We start from the raw sequence: 20,889 nt of genomic DNA on the forward strand, positions 1-20,889 counted from the left end.
ATCTTCGTAAGTCTTTATGTCATTGAAAATTTGGGCATTGTGTTGGATGTCACTGTTCAAGCTCTGTCTCAGTTAGATATGGACAATAGTTAGGTTAGAACAGTGGTGCTCAACCTTCCTAATGCCGTAATGCATTTTCATTGTTAAAAAGGGGTTGCAACCCACAGGTTGAGAACCGCTGGGTTAGGAGGAAATCGCAGTGATGAAACTTGGCAAGAAGGAAGCTCGGGGCACAGGTGGGCCTGGGTTTCAGTTGACCCCGGCTCTCAGACTGAACCAAATCGTGGAACTCGTGGGCAGTGTGTGTTTTATCTTCAGATTGTTGTACGATCAGCCTTGGTCTCACCTTTTATTAAACAACAACAGAAGTGTCTGTCTTCAGATTGTTGCATGATCAGCTTTGGTCTCACCTTTTATTAAACAACAACAGAAGTGTCTGCCGCCACTGTTGAAACATTTTTGTAGACTTACTTACTTTCCTATCAGCATTTTCTCTTCGTGTAAAATGCAGGTCTACCCTCCTTAATTACTGTCTTCTATTCCTGAGTTAGAAGCAAGCCTCTAACTCACATGTCCAATAAGAACTCAGAATTTTTTCTTTGATTTTATAGTCATATTCATCAGAGACCAATTGAGTTATTCTAAGAGAATGCCATTTTAAAACACCTGTGTCTTTCATAATTTATGGAAGTCAGAGTTAAGTTTTATAGAGTTGCTAGATAAAATGAGCCATTTAGTTAATATGCTCATGATGGCTCAACCTTTTCTTTAATGCCGGCTGCATTTTATTACTTTACATGAAGATACAAATGAACTTCATCTATTAAGAACCCTCACTGTTCCTTAGAATATATTGTTGTGCTTAGTGATTTGCTGCTAATAGGCCACTGGGGGATGGGATGGGACCCAGGAATGAGTTATTCAATGCTAGAGTCAATAAGAATAAACTCCAGTGAAGAAGACAAAACCCCACTCAGATGTCTAGTGGGGAAAGAATGAACGGGCTTCAATAGTATCATGTTGTATGTGCCAAATTTAATAGCTTTGTGATTTAAATTATTCAGTCTAGTGGATCTGTGTACTCCTCATATGTTATTACTCCTAAAAGGAATAGGGTTTATTGCATTTGAATGTTCAATGTCAAATTTTACTCTGAGACATGTGGAAAAAAATACTAGATCCATGCCAAGGGAAGACGAACTCATATTTTTACTTACTGTAGTCATAAAACTGAACTGTCACACCTGGGCAAACTCTCGCTTTGTAGTGTCTAATGGGAGGAGAAATGCACAATTGCTCCCTTAAGCTGCGCAACTAACACTGCCTGAGAATCTAATCTCTTAACCTCTGGTACCACTGCTTTCTTCCCTGAAGAAGGGTGATATTCCTTATTGCTACCTATTTACATCTAGGGGTGTTATGAAAATTAATGAGACCACTTAAATGCTTTGGGTTGTTCAAAGCATTACCCTCTTAGAGAAACTGACCCTACCTGCAACATTTGGTTAGCATTCCTGCTTGGCCGGGAGCCATGAGCATTATTCCTTCATGTTGGAAAGGTTGGTGGCCTTTCTTGTGAACCTCACATACGTTGTTTACCGTCCTCTGGGCTCTCACAATTACAAGATAAAGTGGTTACCTCTTTGGTAATACCGCAGAGAGCAGCCCCTTGCAGCGTACCATAGGTCTTACTTTAGTGTGTGAGTAACCCCACGTCTGGGAATATCAATTTTTTATTCCCTTTAGAAGATTTTCTTTCATTTTGTAACCTTTCACTTCATAGGTCACTGGCCTAAACTGATAGATCAAGCTGTCTGGAGAGATTTCAGGTCTCTGGTGTTGCCACCTGGACGGAATTTTTCTTACAGTAGAAATGCATGTAGAGTTGTACTTAGAATCAAATAGTCGGAGGGAAGGGTGTTGAAAATAGTAGAATCCACAGTGTAGTTGTCCATGATCTGAGGTTCCAGGGAGGTGATTAGGGAATTACACAGAAATTTCATTTATGATTCATCTTTTATGATACTTTAAAAATGTTGAAAATTATGATAAAGTTAGGATTAAAATGCGTAATACTGCACATTTCTAACATGGAAAGGTCCGGCAAGTCATTTAAACTGACGGCTGGGGTTTTGCATTGACCATACTCACTTACTAAACACACAGAGGGTATCCCAAAGGTCACCCCGGAAGTCACCATGCATATGGGTAATAGGAAATTGTATCTAAATGTACCTTCATTTACAAAATATTACAAAAATCTGGCCAACACATACAGAATATTTTGTAAATATTTTATAAAATTTCATAATGAATATTGGGTAAATAAAGGTACATTTAGCTGCAATTTCCCATTTTAGCTGTGGATGGCAACTTTAGGGGCGACCTTTGGGATATCCTGTATTTAAAAGCACCAACCAACTCTCTGCCATAAAAAATCAAACTAATAAAATCAGCAACAAAACCGATCAACTGCCATGGATATAAACATTAAATGCAAGACTGTCGCTAGTTCTGATAACCCCAGTTTTAAATTTTTTAAGTGAACTTCGTCAACTGACTTTATGATTAGCAAACACATATTATTCATAAGTATTTATAAATAAATTTATACTACCAAAGAACTATTTTAATTATTTTACATGTTGAGATCTCCTTTAATATTCTGTTGAAATAATTTACTCAGCTACCAAAAGTAAAAGTGCATGAAAAAGTACTTGCCAGGAATTTGCTCAAATTGTTCACAATAAAAAGATTTTTGTTAGATGACCACTTATTTATCCGGCTCCATTGGGCATCTTACATATTTAAACATGGCCACAGCCTTTAAGGAATTTGTGCTATTTAAATGCATTGACATATGTTATAGTCTAGATTTCTTATTTCATAAATGAAGAAATAGGGCCATCCTTAAAATTAAGTGCAGGCAGGCAAAATAACAAGAAGAGAGACACCATTTAGTTACCTAGACCCGTAGACTCAAACTGGTCTCTTCTTCATGTCCTGAAGACATAAGTCCCAGCCAGATCACAGTTACAGTCGTGAGAATCGATTGCCTGAATTCAAAAATTGGTTATTAGCAGTACTATGGCTTGAATTGCCAAGTTATTAATGGACAGTGAAGAAATAAAATCATTTGTTTGTGCCCCTGTGCATGTTCAGTGCCGGTGAAATCGGGAAGGGGACATTGAATGATACATTGGTGAGGCCAATGGGACAGGGGCCACCAGTATTTGGGAGGCTTGTTTTTAATCCTAGGACTTCCTCTGAAGCTTCATAGCCTTGATTAGTCCCATTGTACCTCTAATTCACAGCTGCAGCTTTTGCTCAGATGTCCCTAACCACCAGGTAATACTCTGTCCCGTAGTAGGAGGGACACATCCCGAAGCCAGGAAGCCAAGAGAGTACTATGAGGACAGGGAGCTGAGGTGCTCACAGAGGGAATGGGTGCACGATGGCCAATAGTGGCTTCAGGTGCCACTCATAGGCTCGTCTGCCGAAAGACCTCTCTAAGTGTGTGTACATTTCTGACTTGCGTGGGGGAGGGTGTTGTTTTGTGTCTCAGGTGAGAGCTTGGCAAATATTTCAATGCTAGCCAGACTCCAGGGGTGCTGGCCTCATCAGCTTGACCACACTCCTTCACACATGCACTGAGTTTGAGTTCCTTCCCCTGGAGGTGACATTTCTGCTGGGAAACCTTGCCTCGTCACGATGCCATATTCATAAACACAGACCCATATGCGATATTCCATCCCCTCAAAGCCATGCTTAATCTGGTTCTGCATAGAGGCTGATGGGTCAAGTGCAGCAAAAGACAGAGGAGGTTGTCCTGAAATGACTTTGTGGGGAAAGTGGCCTGTGCCAAGCAGTGCTTCTGGAAGCTTCTCTGGAGTGTATCAGAAGTTGAAGTGGACAGACAGAGGGAGTGTGGTGAAGATGCTGTTGTAGTTTGGAGGAGACCATTTTGGCTCAGTGCAAGGTGGAGGTGCACTCACAGTTGGGGAGGCTTGTTAGAAATCCCAGTGCTGGGGAGGCAATGGCTTCATGTGAGGTCACCCAAAACGTGGACCTGGTCCCTGCTCCCGCTCAGCTATGTGTGCCCGCGTGCTGCTGAACATCAGCCTCCAGGGTGCTGGACCCTCCCGAACTCTGTCCACAGCCAGAGTTGTTTCTTGGTCTTCTTAGGACAGTCCCCCTGGGCTGGCTGTGCTGTCATCTGTCACTTCAACTGGGAAGATAATCTGTTTGTTTCCTACTGATGCTGGGATGTTTGTCTTAGTGCTACAGTAGTAACCTTGGGCTAACCCATTGTAATAATACCATTGGCTTCTTGGAGATCCCTCCCGATGCCCATTTGTATCTCAGGGCCCATTTCATCCTGTGCCAGTTTCTTCCTGACGACACTGTTTCCACTTGGGCTGGCTTTCTTCTGCCCTCCTCTCTGGGTCACTGCTGCCTCAGCTTCCTACCCACACAATGGTAAGGGGTCACTTGCAAATTCAGCTAGAGGCGACCTCACTGTTTCTAAAGCTATGGCAATGTAGTTCAAAGTCTAATGTAACCAATATTAGTGTTTATTTTCCCCTGACCTCTGCATATTTCACTGTTCTTCCCCTTCCTTGTTGAAAAATTGATAGTTTTCTCTTCTCGAATTTCCTGTTTTACATTTGGGCGCAGAGCTCACTCTTTCAAACTCTTGATGGCAGCTGTTTGTTAGAGAGTAGACTGGTAAGGTCATGCTTCTAAACTTACTCTCCTCTGAATTCATCCCAAAGAATCAAGCACTCTAATGGTCAGACCCCGGGTTGAATTTAAAATGTTTGAATATGAAACATGATGGATGTGAGTGATGAGTAAGAATAAAGTCTCATAAGAACAGTTTCACATTATCCTAAGTTTAACTCAGTTTCAGAATGGAATGCCTTGTGTTTCTTCCATAAAGCTCAAGAGAGCCAATTAATAACCTTCTCTTACCTTAGTCTCCATTCACACACACACCAACACACACTCACACCCACACGTACTCACACACTCATACACACTCACACACACACTCACACACCACTTACTCCTTAACATTCTCCCCAATGTCAGATCCATGGTTGTTGATGCCTTCTCTGAGGTCCAAGAAAAACTGTGTTAAATATATTCTTTGCAGAAGGATGACTTTGAAGCCAACATTATTTTTTGTTCCTTTTTTCTTGAATTCTTTATACACACAACATTTTTGGATCTATTAAAAATAATTCTCTCTTTTGTATTTTGTAGAAACTACCTCTTCAGATTACAGCTGGAGGATCTGTCTCTTATCCAGGTAGGTGCAATTTCTTTTTTCTCAAGCTTTCGTTTTCCATCCCAATTAACTCACTGTCTGAGGGGATGAAGACAGACGTATGTAGAGACATTACTCAAGAGCAAAGGGGTTTTCATTTGCTCAACGGGTCTGGCCACGGGTCTATCATCTGCTGTATTGGATATGACTCAACACCTTCTTTAATTCCCAATTAGCCTTTTCCCCCTGCCTTGTCACCTTCTTTGTTTTCACAGGTATAATCTTGATTTTCTGTTCCTTGGGTAATAGATAATTCATGGAACATTACCTCAAAGTCTGGTAGCATTCCTTTCTCCTGAAGCCAGGATATTTACATAGTCTCAAAGTACTAATCTATATGACATGTATTAATTATAAGAGAAAAAGAACCCTGGCACATACCCCATAACAAAGTAGCCAAAAGTGGTTTTGTGAGTGATGGGTCAATGTCCAGTGATTGAGATTCTGAGAAGGATACGGCAAGATTTTCATGACACTCTAGCTAGAAATGATAAAATTATAAGCAATAACCTCAGCACAAGAACTACCAGATAACCTAAGGACATAATATAAAGACCTGGCCTCTTTATTAAATGTCACAAAGTCACAAAAGGTATCAGAAAGAATGAAGAGTTATTCTATCATAAAGGGAACAAACAGACATGATGATCAAAGCAATACTTGATCCAAATTTAATCTCGGAGCAGAAAGTTTTTTCTTGCCTTAAGGACATTATTGAAACACCTGGTAAAATTCGAATGTCTATAGATAAGATAGTAGAATACATAAATATTAATTTATTGATTTTTTAACATGTCATATGGTTATGGAAGAGAAGATCATTCTTCTTTTTCAAAACCTACTGAAATATATAGAGAAGTAAAAGGTATTGTTTTGGCAACTTATTCCTAACTGATTTAAAAAATCACTATACACGTGAATAAAGCAAATGCGATACAGAAGGAATCCAGGTGAAAGGTTTATGAGACTCTATTCTTAATTTCTTGCAAATCGTCTTGACACTATGTTAAAATAAATAGATGCATAAAAATGGGTCATGTTTCTGCCATTAGTACGCATGCATGATAGTGTTGTGAGAGACAGGAAACTATTTGTATTTTTTGTCATTGCTTTCCTTTGTCAAGAGGCTGCTGTTGGAAGTCAGGTTCTGGTTACTGATGGAATTGAAGTGCTCTTACTGTAGGATAGAAAGCAGGCCAGCATCCCCACCTGCTGAGAGTTCAGTCTGCTGACACAGGGCCAATTAAGAAGACAGCCACTTCCTCCATGGTGGCTTTGAAAGCACAGCCCTGACGACAGATGTCAAACATCGCTGTACTGTTGGTGCAAGGCAGTAAAACGCTCCTTTTTCACATTCTGTAGTTGTGGGCACAGTTCTGTAGCCTACTGTTTACTTAGCCAGGAAAAAGATAAAGCCAGCAATTCTTCATGACATCCTTATTATTATTCCATATTGAGGTCTTGTTGATATCTATGAATATTTCATTGTAATTTAAATGGCTATTTCCAAAGGTAACAAAAAGGAATAAGCTCAGGGGTAAACAAAGGGCTGTCCTGGTGTTAGAAATAGTACCGTCGAATGGAAGCATAACGTGAACCACACAGGCAAGTTAAGATTAGCTGGTAGTTGCCTTGAAAAAAGCAAAAAGCAGCAGAAGAAATCACTTAAAATAGTATATTTTATTTACTTTATTATATCCAAAGTTTTGGGGTTTTTTTTGACATGACATTAGTGTAAGAAATGAAGGCAAGGCAACGTCTGGCAGTGAAGTTGGTGAACTTGCCGCCATGGGCTCATGTTGGCAGCACTGTGCAGACAGCTCATAGCCTTGGTGGGTCAGTGTCTCTCGGCTGTGTTCATGTCACCGTGTGACCGTGTCCTGTTCATTATTGTTGCATGCTTTTGTGTCCCACCTCAACAATGTCAGATTGAAACGAGCACATTGTACCCTTTGATTCCACTAATGTACACAGCTATGATTTCATTAAAAAAAAGAAGTATACAAAGTAAAAGCAAAAAAAAAAAAGAATAGCAAACAAACTTGTAAATTTCTCATTAAATGTGGCAAGAATGGAAGTAAAATCAGGGAAGAAAATGACACTATACAAATAGATTAAGCCTTTTTTTCAGAGGGGAAAGAAAGTGTCACTGATAAAGAGAGGTCCAAGTGGCCAGTGACGAGCAGAGTCGGTGAAAACATGGCAAAAATCCCTCAAATTGTGTGTCAAAATTGTCAACTGACTATGAGAAGCATAACAGACCAAGTAAACATGGATAGAAAATCAGGAAAATCTTAGCTGAAAATCATGGCTTTTGCAATCATGACAATGCACCAACTCTCATGGCATTGTCTGTGATGGGATTTTTAACTAGTAAACAAGTGCACTGGAGCACCCTCCCTGCTCACCTGATCCAGCAACTTTTTTTTTTTTCCTCAAAGATAAAGGAAATATTGAAAAGAATATTTTGATGACATTTAATAACAACAGTGTGGATGATCATTCAAGGAAAAGAGTTCCAAAATTGCCTTGAGGAGTGGAGTAGGCTTTGGCATCAGTGCGCAGCTTCCCCAGACTTGTGCTCTGAATGCGACTGTGGTGAGACTCAGCCACGAGGTATTTAGCACTTTTTCTAGGACGAGTTCGCAAACTTAATTGTCCGACCACCGATGTTGTAGTCCATTTTTCATTTGTTTTCTTTGGTCCTAAGCTTCAAACCTGGGGTGTCCTTCACACCTCCAGCATGTTTCAGTCTAGACTCTCCAGAAGGAATTCCAGTGTTCCGCGTGGTGGTGCTGCCCTACTGGCCAGCGCAGGTACCGGGGACAGAGCACGGATGACTGTTTCACTTTGGTTATTTCATAGAAATAGTATTTTCTAACAAGGATAATCGGGATTAATGGGTGTGTCTCAGGCTGATAAAATTCTCCCTTCCTCTCTCTTTCCAAAGATAAAACATTACTGTATAAAAATCAAAAAACTAAGATGAAAGACGACATCCAATTTCAGGGAAGTGTAGAGAATGAGGGTTTAGCGTGGCTCAGCCATGGCCGTCATTCAGCACGGGAGGAGTCTCCCTTGGATCCCGTCCCTGGCAGGAAGGCACAATGTACCTGCAGCTGGCAGCTGGTACTACCTGTCTCTCCCGCTCCCTGGGGGCACTTCCTACCTGGCCCCGCAGTGTGGAGCTGCTCCTAGTCTCCTAAACCGTAGGCTACTCCCACCTTTCAGCACTCACTCTTTCTGTCCTCTGTTGAATACCACTCCCTCCTCCTGCAGACTCGTGAGTTCCACTTGGAGCATCACCTCTTCCCAACCCATCCTGAGCCTGCATGGCTGATGACCCTCTGAGACATCGCACAGCCTCCTGTGCTTTGTTTCTGACTAGTACTTTCTGCTCATGTTGGAATTCACTCTGTGTGTTGCAAGAGTGTTTTATTTTTCTTTGCATTCTCAATATTGGAGTATTAGATTAGGTTACTGGTAGGTGGTAGAGTCAAAAGAAATGCTTGTAGGAGTTTTAATCCCTTGGTACTTAATAACATGTTTACTCTGTCTTAAAATCCTTTTTATGGATTATGAGGTAAGCTTCAAGTTGTTATCCCTAAATTCAAGAAAAAGAAAGCAACATAACCCTGAGACTACAGCCATGAAAGATGCTTTCTAAAAGATGTACCCTAAAACACTCTCACCTGAGTGTGCACCCTGGGCCTACACGGCCACTTCCCGACTCTGACGGGCGCGTTTACTATCTGAGTACCAGGCACCTCTCTTGTCACCTGCCCTGTGTGCACACCGGGTTAGCATCAGTGGTGAGAAGCTGCCTTTGAATAATGGTCCCTTTCCCTTGTATTCAGTGAGCTTCAGAGAATTCCAAAGATCCCACTGACCCCTCCCTTGTCAGCTACCCAGGGATCCGATGTGTTATTCATGTCAAGCAGCTGGTGGGGCAGACAGTGATGCCCCCTTCTACAACCTCCCATCTTCCTCTGTGTCTCGGTTTGGAGAATTGAATTTCAACTTGAATTTCTAGACAGCACTGAGGGCCATTTTACCCTCTGGGAATATTTGGCAGTGTCTGGGTATGTTTTTAGTTGGCCAAAGTTGTAAAGGAGGCTTCAAGTGAGTGGACTAGTAAGTGGACACCAGGGTGGTGCTAAAGGTTCTGCAATGTAGGGGGCAAAAGCTTAGGCAGCTCTGAATGGTACTAGTGCCAAGGTATTAGTGCTAATGAGAAACCCTGTGCTAGATGATTGCTGCCTCAGTTTCCACATGTTTCTAAGAAGCTATTTTTCTAGTTTGTGATGTTAAGATTACTCAATTGCAGCCAGGTGAGGTGGCTCACATCTGCCATTCTAGCATTCTGGGAGGCCCAGGTGGGTGGATCGCTTCAGCTTAGGGGTTCCAAAACAGCTTGAGCAAGAGTGAGACCCTGTCTCTAAAAAGTAGCCCTGGGTTGTGATGGGCACCTGTAGTTCCAGCTACTAGGGAGACTGAGGCAAGGAGATCACTTTAGCCCAGAAGTTTGAGGTTGCTGTGAGCTATGATGGTGCTGCGGCTCTCTACTGAGGGCAACAAAGTGAAACTCTTATCTCAAAAAAAGAAAAATGATTACTTGATTGTATTTATAAAACCTTGATACAGTTATGGAATTTTCTCTTTATATTTATTTATACACACACACATATATATACCCACACATACATCCAGGGTGGACATAAAATTTGTGTGCAATTTAAAATAGTTTAAAATAATAAATTGCATGCAAACTTTATGGACATGCTGCATATAATTAAACACATATATGAATACTTGGTGGTCATTGCTAAAGAAGCTGCTAAGATTTTTAAGTTTAAATTACTTTATTTTATTAATATAAAATTGAATTTAAAAATAAATTGAGTCAATTTGTAATACCCTGTCTAATGGCTCGTCACATTGTAATATAACTACCTTCTGTTGGAATTCTTATATATAATTTAAAGAATGATATATTAATTAATAATTAAGAGTAACTATTCCAATGAGATATTCACATTGATTAATTTTTTAAATTTTGTTTTATATTTATTGAGCAGGGAAAGACTGGTATCTCCTGTAGCTCTCATAAATATAATTGTAAATCTTCTTTTATTTCTTTTTTGCCTTTCTTTATCCTATGTTGCAGGAATGGAAGGTTCAAAATTATCTTTATCAAAACCTTTCTGAGTCAGCAAACTAAGGTGGTTGGATCACAGTTAAAATTTTATTTATTTATTTATTTTATTGTTGGGGATTCATTGAGGGTACAATAAGCCAGGTTACACTGATTGCAATTGTTAAGTAAAGTCCCTCTTGCAATCATGTCTTGCCCCCATGAAGTGTGACACACACCAAGGCCCCACCCACCTCCCTCCTTCCCCCTTTCTGTTTCCCCCCCCATAACCATAATTGTCATTAATTGTCCTCATATCAAAATTGAGTACATAGGATTCATGCTTCTCCATTCTTGTGATGCTTTACTAAGAATAATGTCTTCCACTTCCATCCAGGTTAATACGAAGGATGTAAAGTCTCCATTTTTTTTAATGGCTGAATAGTATTCCATGGTATACATATACCACAGCTTGTTAATCCATTCCTGGGTTGGTGGGCATTTAGGCTGTTTCCACATTTTGGCGATTGTAAATTGAGCTGCAATAAACAGTCTAGTACAAGTGCCCTTATCATAAAAGGATTTTTTTCCTTCTGGGTAGATGCCCAGTAATAGGATTGCAGGATCAAAAGGGAGGTCTAGCTTGAGTGCTTTGTGGTTTCTCCATACTTCCTTCCGGAAAGGTTGTACTAGTTTGCAGTCCCACCAGCAGTGTAAAAATGTTCCCTTCTCTCCACATCCATGTTAGCATCTGCAGTTTTGAGATTTTGTGATGTGGGCCATTCTCACTGGGGTTAGATGATATCTCAGGGTTGTTTTGATTTGCATTTCTCTAATATATAGAGATGATGAACATTTTTTCATGTGTTTGTTAGCCATTCGTCTGTCATCTTTAGAGAAAGTTCTATTCATGTCTCTTGCCCATTGATATATGGGATTGTTGGCTTTTTTCATGTGGATTAATTTGAGTTCTCTATAGCTCCTAGTTATCAAGCTTTTGTCTGATTGAAAATATGCAAATATCCTTTCCCATTGTGTAGGTTGTCTCTTTGCTTTGGTTATTGTCTCCTTAGCTGTACAGAAGCTTTTCAGTTTAATGAAGTCCCATTTGTTTATTTTTGTTGTTGTTGCAATTGCCATGGCAGTCTTCTTCATGAAGTCTTCCCCCAGGCCAATATCTTCCAGTGTTTTTCCTGTGCTTTCTTGGAGGATTTTTATTGTTTCATGCCTTAAATTTAAGTCCTTTATCCATCTTGAATCAATTTTTGTGAGTGGGGAAAGGTGTGGGTCCAGTTTCAGTCTTTTACATGTAGACATCCAGTTCTCCCAACACCATTTATTGAATAGGGAGTCTTTCCCCCAAGATATGTTCTTGTTTGGTTTATCGAAGATTAGGTGGTTGTAAGATGTTAGTTTCATTTCTTGGTTTTCAATTCGATTCCAAGTGTCTGTGTCTCTGTTTTTCTGCCAGTACCATGCTGTCTTGACCACTATGGCTTTGTAGTACAGACTAAAATCTGGTATGCTGATGCCCCCAGCTTTATTTTTGTTACTAAGAACTGCCTTAGCTATACGGGTTTTTTTCTGGTTCCATACAAAACGCAGAATCATTTTTTCCAAATCTTGAAAGTACAATGTTGGTATTTTGATAGGAATGGCATTGAATAGGTAGATTGCTTTGGGAAGTATAGACATTTTTTTTTTCTCAGTATGATTCTTGTTTATTAATTCAGTTAACATTTTGAGGGCACAGAATGCCAGACATCACACCAGAGGTGGGAGATACAGCACTGACAAGAATGCTTGCTTTTGTGGAACTCATATTCACTAAAATAAGTGCAATTTTAGTGCTACATACAGAGTCCCCTTCTCCAGAAAGGGTAAGAACACTTGACTATCTGGGGAGTCTCAAACACTGCTTCTAGTTTGATTCCCACCTTCAGCAAGTCTCATTTTAGTATTTTTACTTCTTCTTTTATCTGAATTTTACATCTATAGCTTCTTTTACACTATGTATTTTTCCTAATAAATAAGTGTTTCTTTTATCCCCGTATATATTTATAAAGTACTTGGAGGTTGCACGTGCTATAATTCTTTCTGTAGATTGAAAAGCAACTTAAAACCAATGCTAAGAAGACTTCTGGTCAGATTCTACTAATTAATCAGGTATATTTATTACTTATCTTTATTCTATGTATCAAATACAAAGATATAAAATCTTTCAGTGCACAAAACCAAACATTAATGAAAGTGGCTATTTAAAAACAACAACAACATATATATATAGGTTAAAGTAACAATAATTGGACATAAACTAAAGGCCAGCAAACATTTTGGAAAGATCCACAGTGATATAAAGGATATTTGGACATCACAGTTGCTTTTGCATTAAAAAAGAAATCTCCTCATAATTTCAGCAGATTTCTTTTTTTTTCTTTTTATTTTTATTGTTGGGGATTTATTGAGGGTACAATAAGCCAGGTTACACTGATTGCAATTGTTAGGTAAAGTCCCTCTTGCAATCATGTCTTGCCCCCATGAAGTGTGATACACACCAAGGCCCCACCCACCTCCCTCCTTCCCTCTTTCTCTTCCCTCCCCATAACCATAATTGTCATTAATTGTCCTCATATCAAAATTGAGTACATAGGATTCATGCTTCTCCATTCTTGTGATGCTTTACTAAGAATAATGTCTTCCACATCCATCCAGGTCAATACGAAGGATGTAAAGTCTCCATTTTTTTTAATGGCTGAATAGTATTCCATGGTATACATATACCACAGCTTGTTAATCCATTCCTGAGTTGCCAGGCATTTAGGCTGTTTCCACATTTTGGCGATTGTAAATTGAGCTGCAATAAACAGTCTAGTACAAGTGTCCTTATGATAAAAGGATTTCTTTCCTTCTGGGTAGATGCCCAGTAATGGGATTGCAGGATCAAATGGGAGGTCTAGCTTGAATGCTTTGCGGGTTCTCCATACTTCCTTCCAGAAAGGTTGTACTAGTTTGCAGTCCCACCAGCAGTGTAAAAGTGTTCCCTTCTCTCCACATCCACGCCAGCATCTGCAGTTTTGAGATTTTGTGATGTGGGCCATTCTCACTGGGGTTAGATGATATCTCAGGGTTGTTTTGATTTGCATTTCTCTAATATATAGAGATGATGAACATTTTTTCATGTGTTTGTTAGCCATTCGTCTGTCATCTTTAGAGAAAGTTCTATTCATGTCTCTTGCCCATTGATATAAGGGATTGTTGGCTTTTTTCATGTGGATTAATTTGAGTTCTCTATAGCTCCTAGTTATCAAGCTTTTGTCTGATTGAAAATATGCAAATATCCTTTCCCATTGTGTAGGTTGTCTCTTTGCTTTGGTTATTAGCTGTACAGAAGCTTTTCAGTTTAATGAAGTCCCATTTGTTTATTTTTGTTGTTGTTGCAATTGCCATGGCAGTCTTCTTCATGAAGTCTTTCCCCAGGCCAATATCTTCCAGTGTTTTTCCTGTGCTTTCTTGGAGGATTTTTATTGTTTCATGCCTTAAATTTAAGTCCTTTATCCATCTTGAATCAATTTTTGTGAGTGGGGAAAGGTGTGGGTCCAGTTTCAGTCTTTTACATGTAGACATCCAGTTCTCCCAACACTATTTATTGAATAGGGAGTCTTTCCCCCAAGGTATGTTCTTGTTTGGTTTATCAAAGATTAGGTGGTTGTAAAATGTTAGTTTCATTTCTTGGTTTTCAATTCAATTCCAAGTGTCTATGTCTCTGTTTTTGTGCCAGTACCATGGTGTCTTGAGCACTATGGCTTTGTAGTACAGACTAAAATCTGGTATGCTGATGCCCCCAGCTTTATTTTTGTTACAGAGAACTGCCTTAGCTATATGGGTTTTTTTCCGGTTCCATACAAAATGCAGAATCATTTTTTCCAAATCTTGAAAGTACGATGTTGGTATTTTGATAGGAATGGCATTGAATATGTAGATTGCTTTGGGAAGTATAGACATTTTAACAATGTTGATTCTTCCCATCCATGAGCATGGTATGTTCTTCCATTGGTTAATATCCTCTGCTATTTCCTTTCTGAGGATTTCATAGTTTTCTTTATAGAGGTCCTTCACCTCCTTCATTAGGTATACTCCTAGGTATTTCATTTTCTTTGAAACTATGGTGAAGGGAGTTGTGTCCTTAATTAGCTTCTCATCTTGACTGTTATTGGTGTACACAAAGGCTACTGACTTGTGGTCATTGATTTTATATCCTGAAACATTACTGTATTTTTGGATGACTTCTAGGAGTCCTGTGGTTGAGTCTTTGGGGTTCTCTAAGTATAAGATCATGTCGTCAGCAAAGAGGGAGAGTTTGACCTCCTCTGCTCCCATTTGGATTCCCTTTATTTCCTTGTCTTGCCTAATTGTATTGGCTAGAACTTACAGCACTACGTTGAATAGTAAAGGTGACAGAGGACAACCTTGTCTGGTTCCAGTTCTAAGAGGAAAAGCTTTCAGTTTTAGTGCATTCAGTAAAATATTGGCTGTGGGTTTGTCATAGATAGCTTCAATCAGTTTTAGAAATGTGCCACCTATGCCTATACTCTTCAGTGTTCTAATTAGAAAAGGATGCTGGATTTTATCAAATGCTTTTTCTGCATCTATTGAGAGGATCATGTGATCTTTATTTTTGCCTCTGTTAATATGGTGGATAACGTTTATAGACTTGCGTATGTTAAACCAGCCTTGCATCCCTGGGATGAAGTCTACTTGATCATGATGAATGACTTTTTTGATGATAAGCTGTAATCTATTGGCTAGGATTTTGTTGAGAATTTTTGCGTCTAGGTTCATGAGTGATATTGGTCTGAAATTCTCCTTTTTGTTTGGGTCTTTTCCTGGTTTTGGTATCAGGGTGATGTTTGCTTCATAGAATGTGTTGGGGAAGAGTCCTTCTTCCTCAATTTTTTGGAATAATTTCTGCAGTACAGGAATAAGCTCTTCCTTGAAGGTTTGATAGAATTCTGGAGTGAAGCCATCTGGACCAGGGCATTTTTTGGTTGGAAGATTTTTTTTTTTTTTTTTTTTATTGTTGGGGATTCATTGAGGGTTCAATAAGCCAGTTACACTGATTGCAATTGTTAGGTAAAGTCCCTCTTGCAATCATGTCTTGCTGGAAGATTTTTTATTGTTTCTTTGATCTCAGTGCTTGAAATTGGTCTGTTCAGGAGCTCTATTTCTTCCTGGCTGAGTCTAGGGAGAGGGTGTGATTCCAAATATTGATCCATTTCTTTCACACTGTCGAATTTCTGGGCATAGAGTTTCTGGTAGTATTCAGAGATAATCTCTTGTATCTCTGTGGGATCAGTTGTTATTTCCCCTTTATCATTTCTGATTGAGGTTACCAGAGATTTTACTTTTCTATTCCTCGTTAGTCTGGCCAATGGTTTATCTATTTTATTTATTTTTTCAAAAAACCAAGTCCTTGTTTCATTAATTTTCTGAATGATTCTTTTGTTTTCAATTTCATTGATCTCTGATTTGATTTTGGATATTTGTTTTCTTCTACTGAGTTTAGGCTTAGATTGTTCTTCTTTTTCCAATTCCATAAGATCTCTTGTGAGATTGTTGATGTGCTCTCTTTCTGTTTTTTTTCGAATGTAGGCATCTAAAGCGATGAATTTTCCTGTCAAAACTGCTTTTGCAGTATCCCACAGGTTTTGGTAGCTTGTGTCTTCATTGTTGTTATGCTCTAGGAAGTTAATGATTTCCTGTTTTATTTCTTCCTGCACCCATCTGTTATTCAACAGAAGATTGTTTAATTTCCATGCCTTTGGGTGGGGTCGAGCATTTTTGTTAGAGTTGAGTTCCACCTTTAGTGCCTTATGGTCTGAGAAGATACAAGGTAAAATTTCAATTCTTTTGATTCTGTTGATATTTGTTTTGTGTCCCAGGATATGATCAATTTTGGAGAATGTTCCATGGGGTGATGAGAAGAATGTATATTCTTTATCTTTGGGATGGAGTGTTCTATATGCGTCTATCAAGCTCAGTTGTTCTAGGGTCTCATTTAAATCTCTTATATCCTTGTTTAATTTCTGTTCAGAGGATCTGTCCAGCTCTGTAAGAGGAGTGTTAACGTCCCCTGTTATTATGGTATTATCAGATATCATATTGCTCAGACTGAGTAAGGTCTGTTTCAAGAATCTGGGAGCATTTAAATTGGGTGCATAGATATTTAGAATTGAAATGTGTTCTTGTTGTATTTTTCCCTTGACCAATATAAAGTGACCATCTTTGTCTTTTTTGACTTTAGTTGCTTTAAATCCACATGTATCTGAAAATAAGATTGCAACTCCTCTTTTCTTCTGAATTCCATTTGCCTGAAAAATTGTCTTCCAACCTTTGACTCGGAGCTTTAATTTGTCTTTTGAAGCCAGGTGTGTTTCTTGCAGACAGCAGATGAATGGCTTGTGTTTTTTAATCCAGTTAGCCAATCTATGTCTCTTCAGTGGGAAATTCAAGCCATTAACATTTATTGCGATAATTGATAAGTGTGGTAGTATTCTATTCGTCTTATTTGGTGAGAGTCCATTGCTTAGTTTTATCTTTTGCATCAGTGTGGAGGTTAGGTTCTGTCCTTTAATTTCTGAGTTCTTACTTTGCTGCTGATCCATTGTGGTGGTCAGTGTGCAGAACAGGTTGAAGTATTTCCTGTAGAGCTGGTGGTGTTGTGGCGAATTTCCTCAATGTTTGTATATCCGTAAATGATTTGATTTCTCCATCAATTTTGAAGCTTAGCTTAGCAGGGTACAGAATTCTGGGCTGGAAATTGTTCTGTTTAAGTAGATTAAAGGTAGATGACCATTGTCTCCTTGCTTGGAAAGTTTCATTAGAGAAGTCTGCGGTCACTCTGATGGATTTGCCCCTGTAGGTCAAGTGGCGCTTACTCCTGGCAGCTTGCAGAATCTTTTCTTTTGTTTTGACTTTGGACAGGTTCATCACAATGTGTCTTGGACAAGCTCAGTTAGAGTTGAGGCGACCTGGGGTCCTATATCCCTCTGAAAGCAGTGTGTCAGAATCTTTGGTGATATTTGGGAAATTTTCTTTTATAATATTCTCTACTATGGCTTCCATTCCTCTCGGGCATTCTTCTTCCCCTTCTGGAATTCCTATAACTCGTATGTTGGAACGCTTCATAAAGTCCCATAATTCTGACAGTGAATGTTCTGCTTTCTTTCTCTTCTTTTCTGCCTCTTTTACTATCTGAGTTATCTCAAAAACTTTGTCTTCTACCTCTGAAATTCTTTCTTCTGCATGGTCTAACCTGTTGCTGATACTTTCCATTGCATCATTAAGTTCCCTGATTGACTGTTTCATTTCCTTCAGCTCTGCTATGTCCTTTTTATGTTCTTCATATCGTTCATCTCTTATTTGATTCTGTTTTTGAATTTCCTTTTGGTTATTTTCCATTTTATTAGCAGTTTCCTTCATTGTTTCCATCATTTCTTTCATTGTTTTCAACATGTGTATTCTAAATTCCCTTTCTGTCATTCCTAACATTTCTGTATAGGTGGAATCCTCTGCAGTAGCTACCTCATGGTCCCTTGGCGGGGTTGTTCTGGACTGGTTCTTCATGTTGCCTGGAGTTTTCTGCTGATTCTTCCTCATGAGTAATTTCTTTTATCTGTTTCCTTGCCCTAATTTTCCTTTCACTTCCTCTTGCTCTTTAAGTTCTCGTGCCTGTTGACTAAGGGTTACTGGAGCAGAAGGGCGAGAAGGTTGAAGAGCAAAAAAGGGATGAAGGAAAGGAGGGCCGAGTGATAAGAAAAAAAAAAAAAAGAAAAATAGAGAAAGGAGAGGGGGTGGGTAAAAGGAATATTGACAAAAAGAAGAGAGGCACAGAAAGAAGGAGACAGAGCAATATAGGTGTACAGTAGGGTACTTTGATACAACCTTAAAAAACAAACCACCTTCTGGGGGTGCCCAGGTGGGTGGTTCCCTTGAGGTCAGCAGCTCTTTGCTAACCTGATCAGACACAGTACCCCACCTCCACCAAGTAGAGAGGAAAGACAAAAATGCTATAAATCAACCAAAACAAGCAAACAGAAAACTTTATGGGATAAAATTGGGTGAAAAACCAAATAATAGCAGTAGAAACACTAGCGAAAATGAAGTTCTAATTATTGAAAAAAACAGCAATGCGAAATTATAATTAAACTAGAAAAATTGAGAAAGAAAAAGGATCTGTATGGGAAAGGTTGAACTTATAAAACAAGACAACATCAACGACATCAAAATAAACAAAAAAACCCAACCAAACCAAAAAAAAAAAAAAAAACCACAACCAAAAACAAAGCAGTATGTATATTTTATTGAATATTGTCTGGGCATCACGTGGTCTTCTGGGGTATGAGATGTTAATCATAGTTCTGATACGATGGGAGGGTGCTGATTTCTCAAACCCCAGCAGGTAGACACCCTAAGTCTCTCTTCAGCCCCCTTGAAAGGCAATTTGAACTTGTTCACTTGCTGAGCACAAGCTTTCCCAGGAAAGTGTTTGTCACTGGAATCACTGCTGATGTGGCTATCCACTTACCCAGTGTGCCAAAACTGGTCTCACTCTTCCCCTGAGGGTTAGGGCTGCAAGGCGGCTCAGACCCCGCCGTTAGGCTACTTGGTCACTGGGTTACCAGCTCCCACCCAAATCTAGCTCTGCGACTCTGAGGGCGGAGCTTGCCGGGGCAGATCGCTCACAATGGCTCCCTGTGACCCACCGCCAAACACCATTAGCTCCGTCTGGCTCAGCGGCTCAGACTGGGGCCCTAGACAACGGCCAAAGTTCTCCGCACTCCCGCTCAGGCTCTCCCCAAGGCAGTTCAACTGAGTGCCAAGTCCAAAGACACCAAAACAGTTCACAGGTAAGGCCTTTCTGGTTTGCAGTCTCGCTGCTACTGAACTTACAGGTGCGGGCGGGTTTAGACCGATTGAACACACGCCACCACTTGCCAGTTTTCCACTGTTTTAGTCCTCCTCTTGGGGTCCAGAAGTCTCTCGCTGACTCCCTGTATCCGCGCAGGGGTGATGATAGGCAGATCCCACCAGCCAGAGATGCCCGGAGTTCTATCTCCCCAGACTCACAGTGCCCAGATGCAAGAAAGCTGTTACTCGGCTGCCATCTTGCTCCGCCTCGTCTCTAAAATTTTATTAAAACACAACTACACCCATTCATTTGTGTATTGTTGGCTTATGATCATAGTTAATAAAGTTTTATTGGAACCCAGGCATATTCACTTTCTTCACATAATGTGTACGGCTGATAATCAGCTCATTTGACCCATCGAACAGAAACTATCTGACCTATAAAGGCTAACATATCGTATACTGACCTTTCTTTTAAGAAAAATATTGCGACCTATTATGGTACTCAGTACTTAGCAAGTTGTCAATGATTATTTTCTGCATGGATGAGTGGGGGCAATCTGATGCAGTATATATTTTTTTTAAGTTTATCAATGTTTGGTTGATGTGTTTATTTGGACTCCCTGTTCAATAATTACATGGGCCCCAGTAGACTTTGAGCCATGTATTAGAACCTAAGATAGTGTAAAGATTTCTTTTTACCTTCTGGGCTTTTACATCTGCCCTCTTGGTGAAAATTTCCTGTTGAAATCTCAAAGTTCTTGTATCTATCCACTTATTCAAACACATTTAGCTCCCTTTTCTCACCATTTCCCAGAGGATTTATAATTGCTCTGTATATTTTATACACATGAGGACTGAGTTATAGTTGAGTTCTAGTCTGAGTTGCTAGTTCCAGAGACTATTAGTCAAATTGACTCAAGTGCCACTAAAACAACTTAGCTAAACATTCACATAAAAAGGTCTTATTTCTCCCTCACAGGACAGTCTGGTGCAATGTCTGTGAGGGCTCAGTTCTGTGCTGCCATTCAGGAATCCAAAATATTCTATCTTGTGGTATCCCCATCTTCACCCAATGCCTCCACGAGCAGGATGGAACAAAGACAGAGTTGAATGGAGGGTCACACGGGAGAAGATCTATTTGGTCCATGGCAGGAAGTGATATATCCTTTCTGCTCAAATTTCAGTGCTCACAATTTAGTCCCATAGTATCAACCAACTACAAGGCAGGCTGGGCAATATGGTTTGTCTGTGCACTCAGGAGGAAGGGGGAAACTTGGGCATCCAGACAAGGGTGGCATTGACATTACTTCCCAGATGGTGCTGGTATAAACAAGATTGGTGCTCGGGGTGCACTTAACTGCTCCCTGCTCTCCACTCCCCCACTCTCCCATTCTGTTTCCTACACACAGATTTATTCATGCCTCTAACTTTTCTGTAAATAAGAAGGAGGGATACTTTGAGCAAAGCACTTAACCTCTCTGGACCTCAATTTTCTCTACAGCGTGTTTTGGAG

General features: G+C 39.8%; 1 protein-coding gene across 2 annotated transcripts in view; it reads left to right on the forward strand.

Annotated features, from left to right (window-relative positions):
* SEMA5A (semaphorin 5A) overlaps window positions 1-20,889 on the forward strand; it is a 475,532-nt gene that overhangs the window by 236,728 nt on the left and 217,915 nt on the right. For both annotated transcript variants that reach the window (XM_053593046.1, XM_053593055.1), the window contains exon 5: window positions 5,269-5,314. In XM_053593046.1, coding sequence (XP_053449021.1) covers window positions 5,269-5,314 — 46 coding nt within the window. The remainder of the gene's footprint in view (window positions 1-5,268; window positions 5,315-20,889) is intronic.

Source organism: Nycticebus coucang, chromosome 1, assembly GCF_027406575.1.
Source record: "Nycticebus coucang isolate mNycCou1 chromosome 1, mNycCou1.pri, whole genome shotgun sequence".
Taxonomy (NCBI): Eukaryota; Metazoa; Chordata; class Mammalia; order Primates; family Lorisidae; genus Nycticebus; species Nycticebus coucang.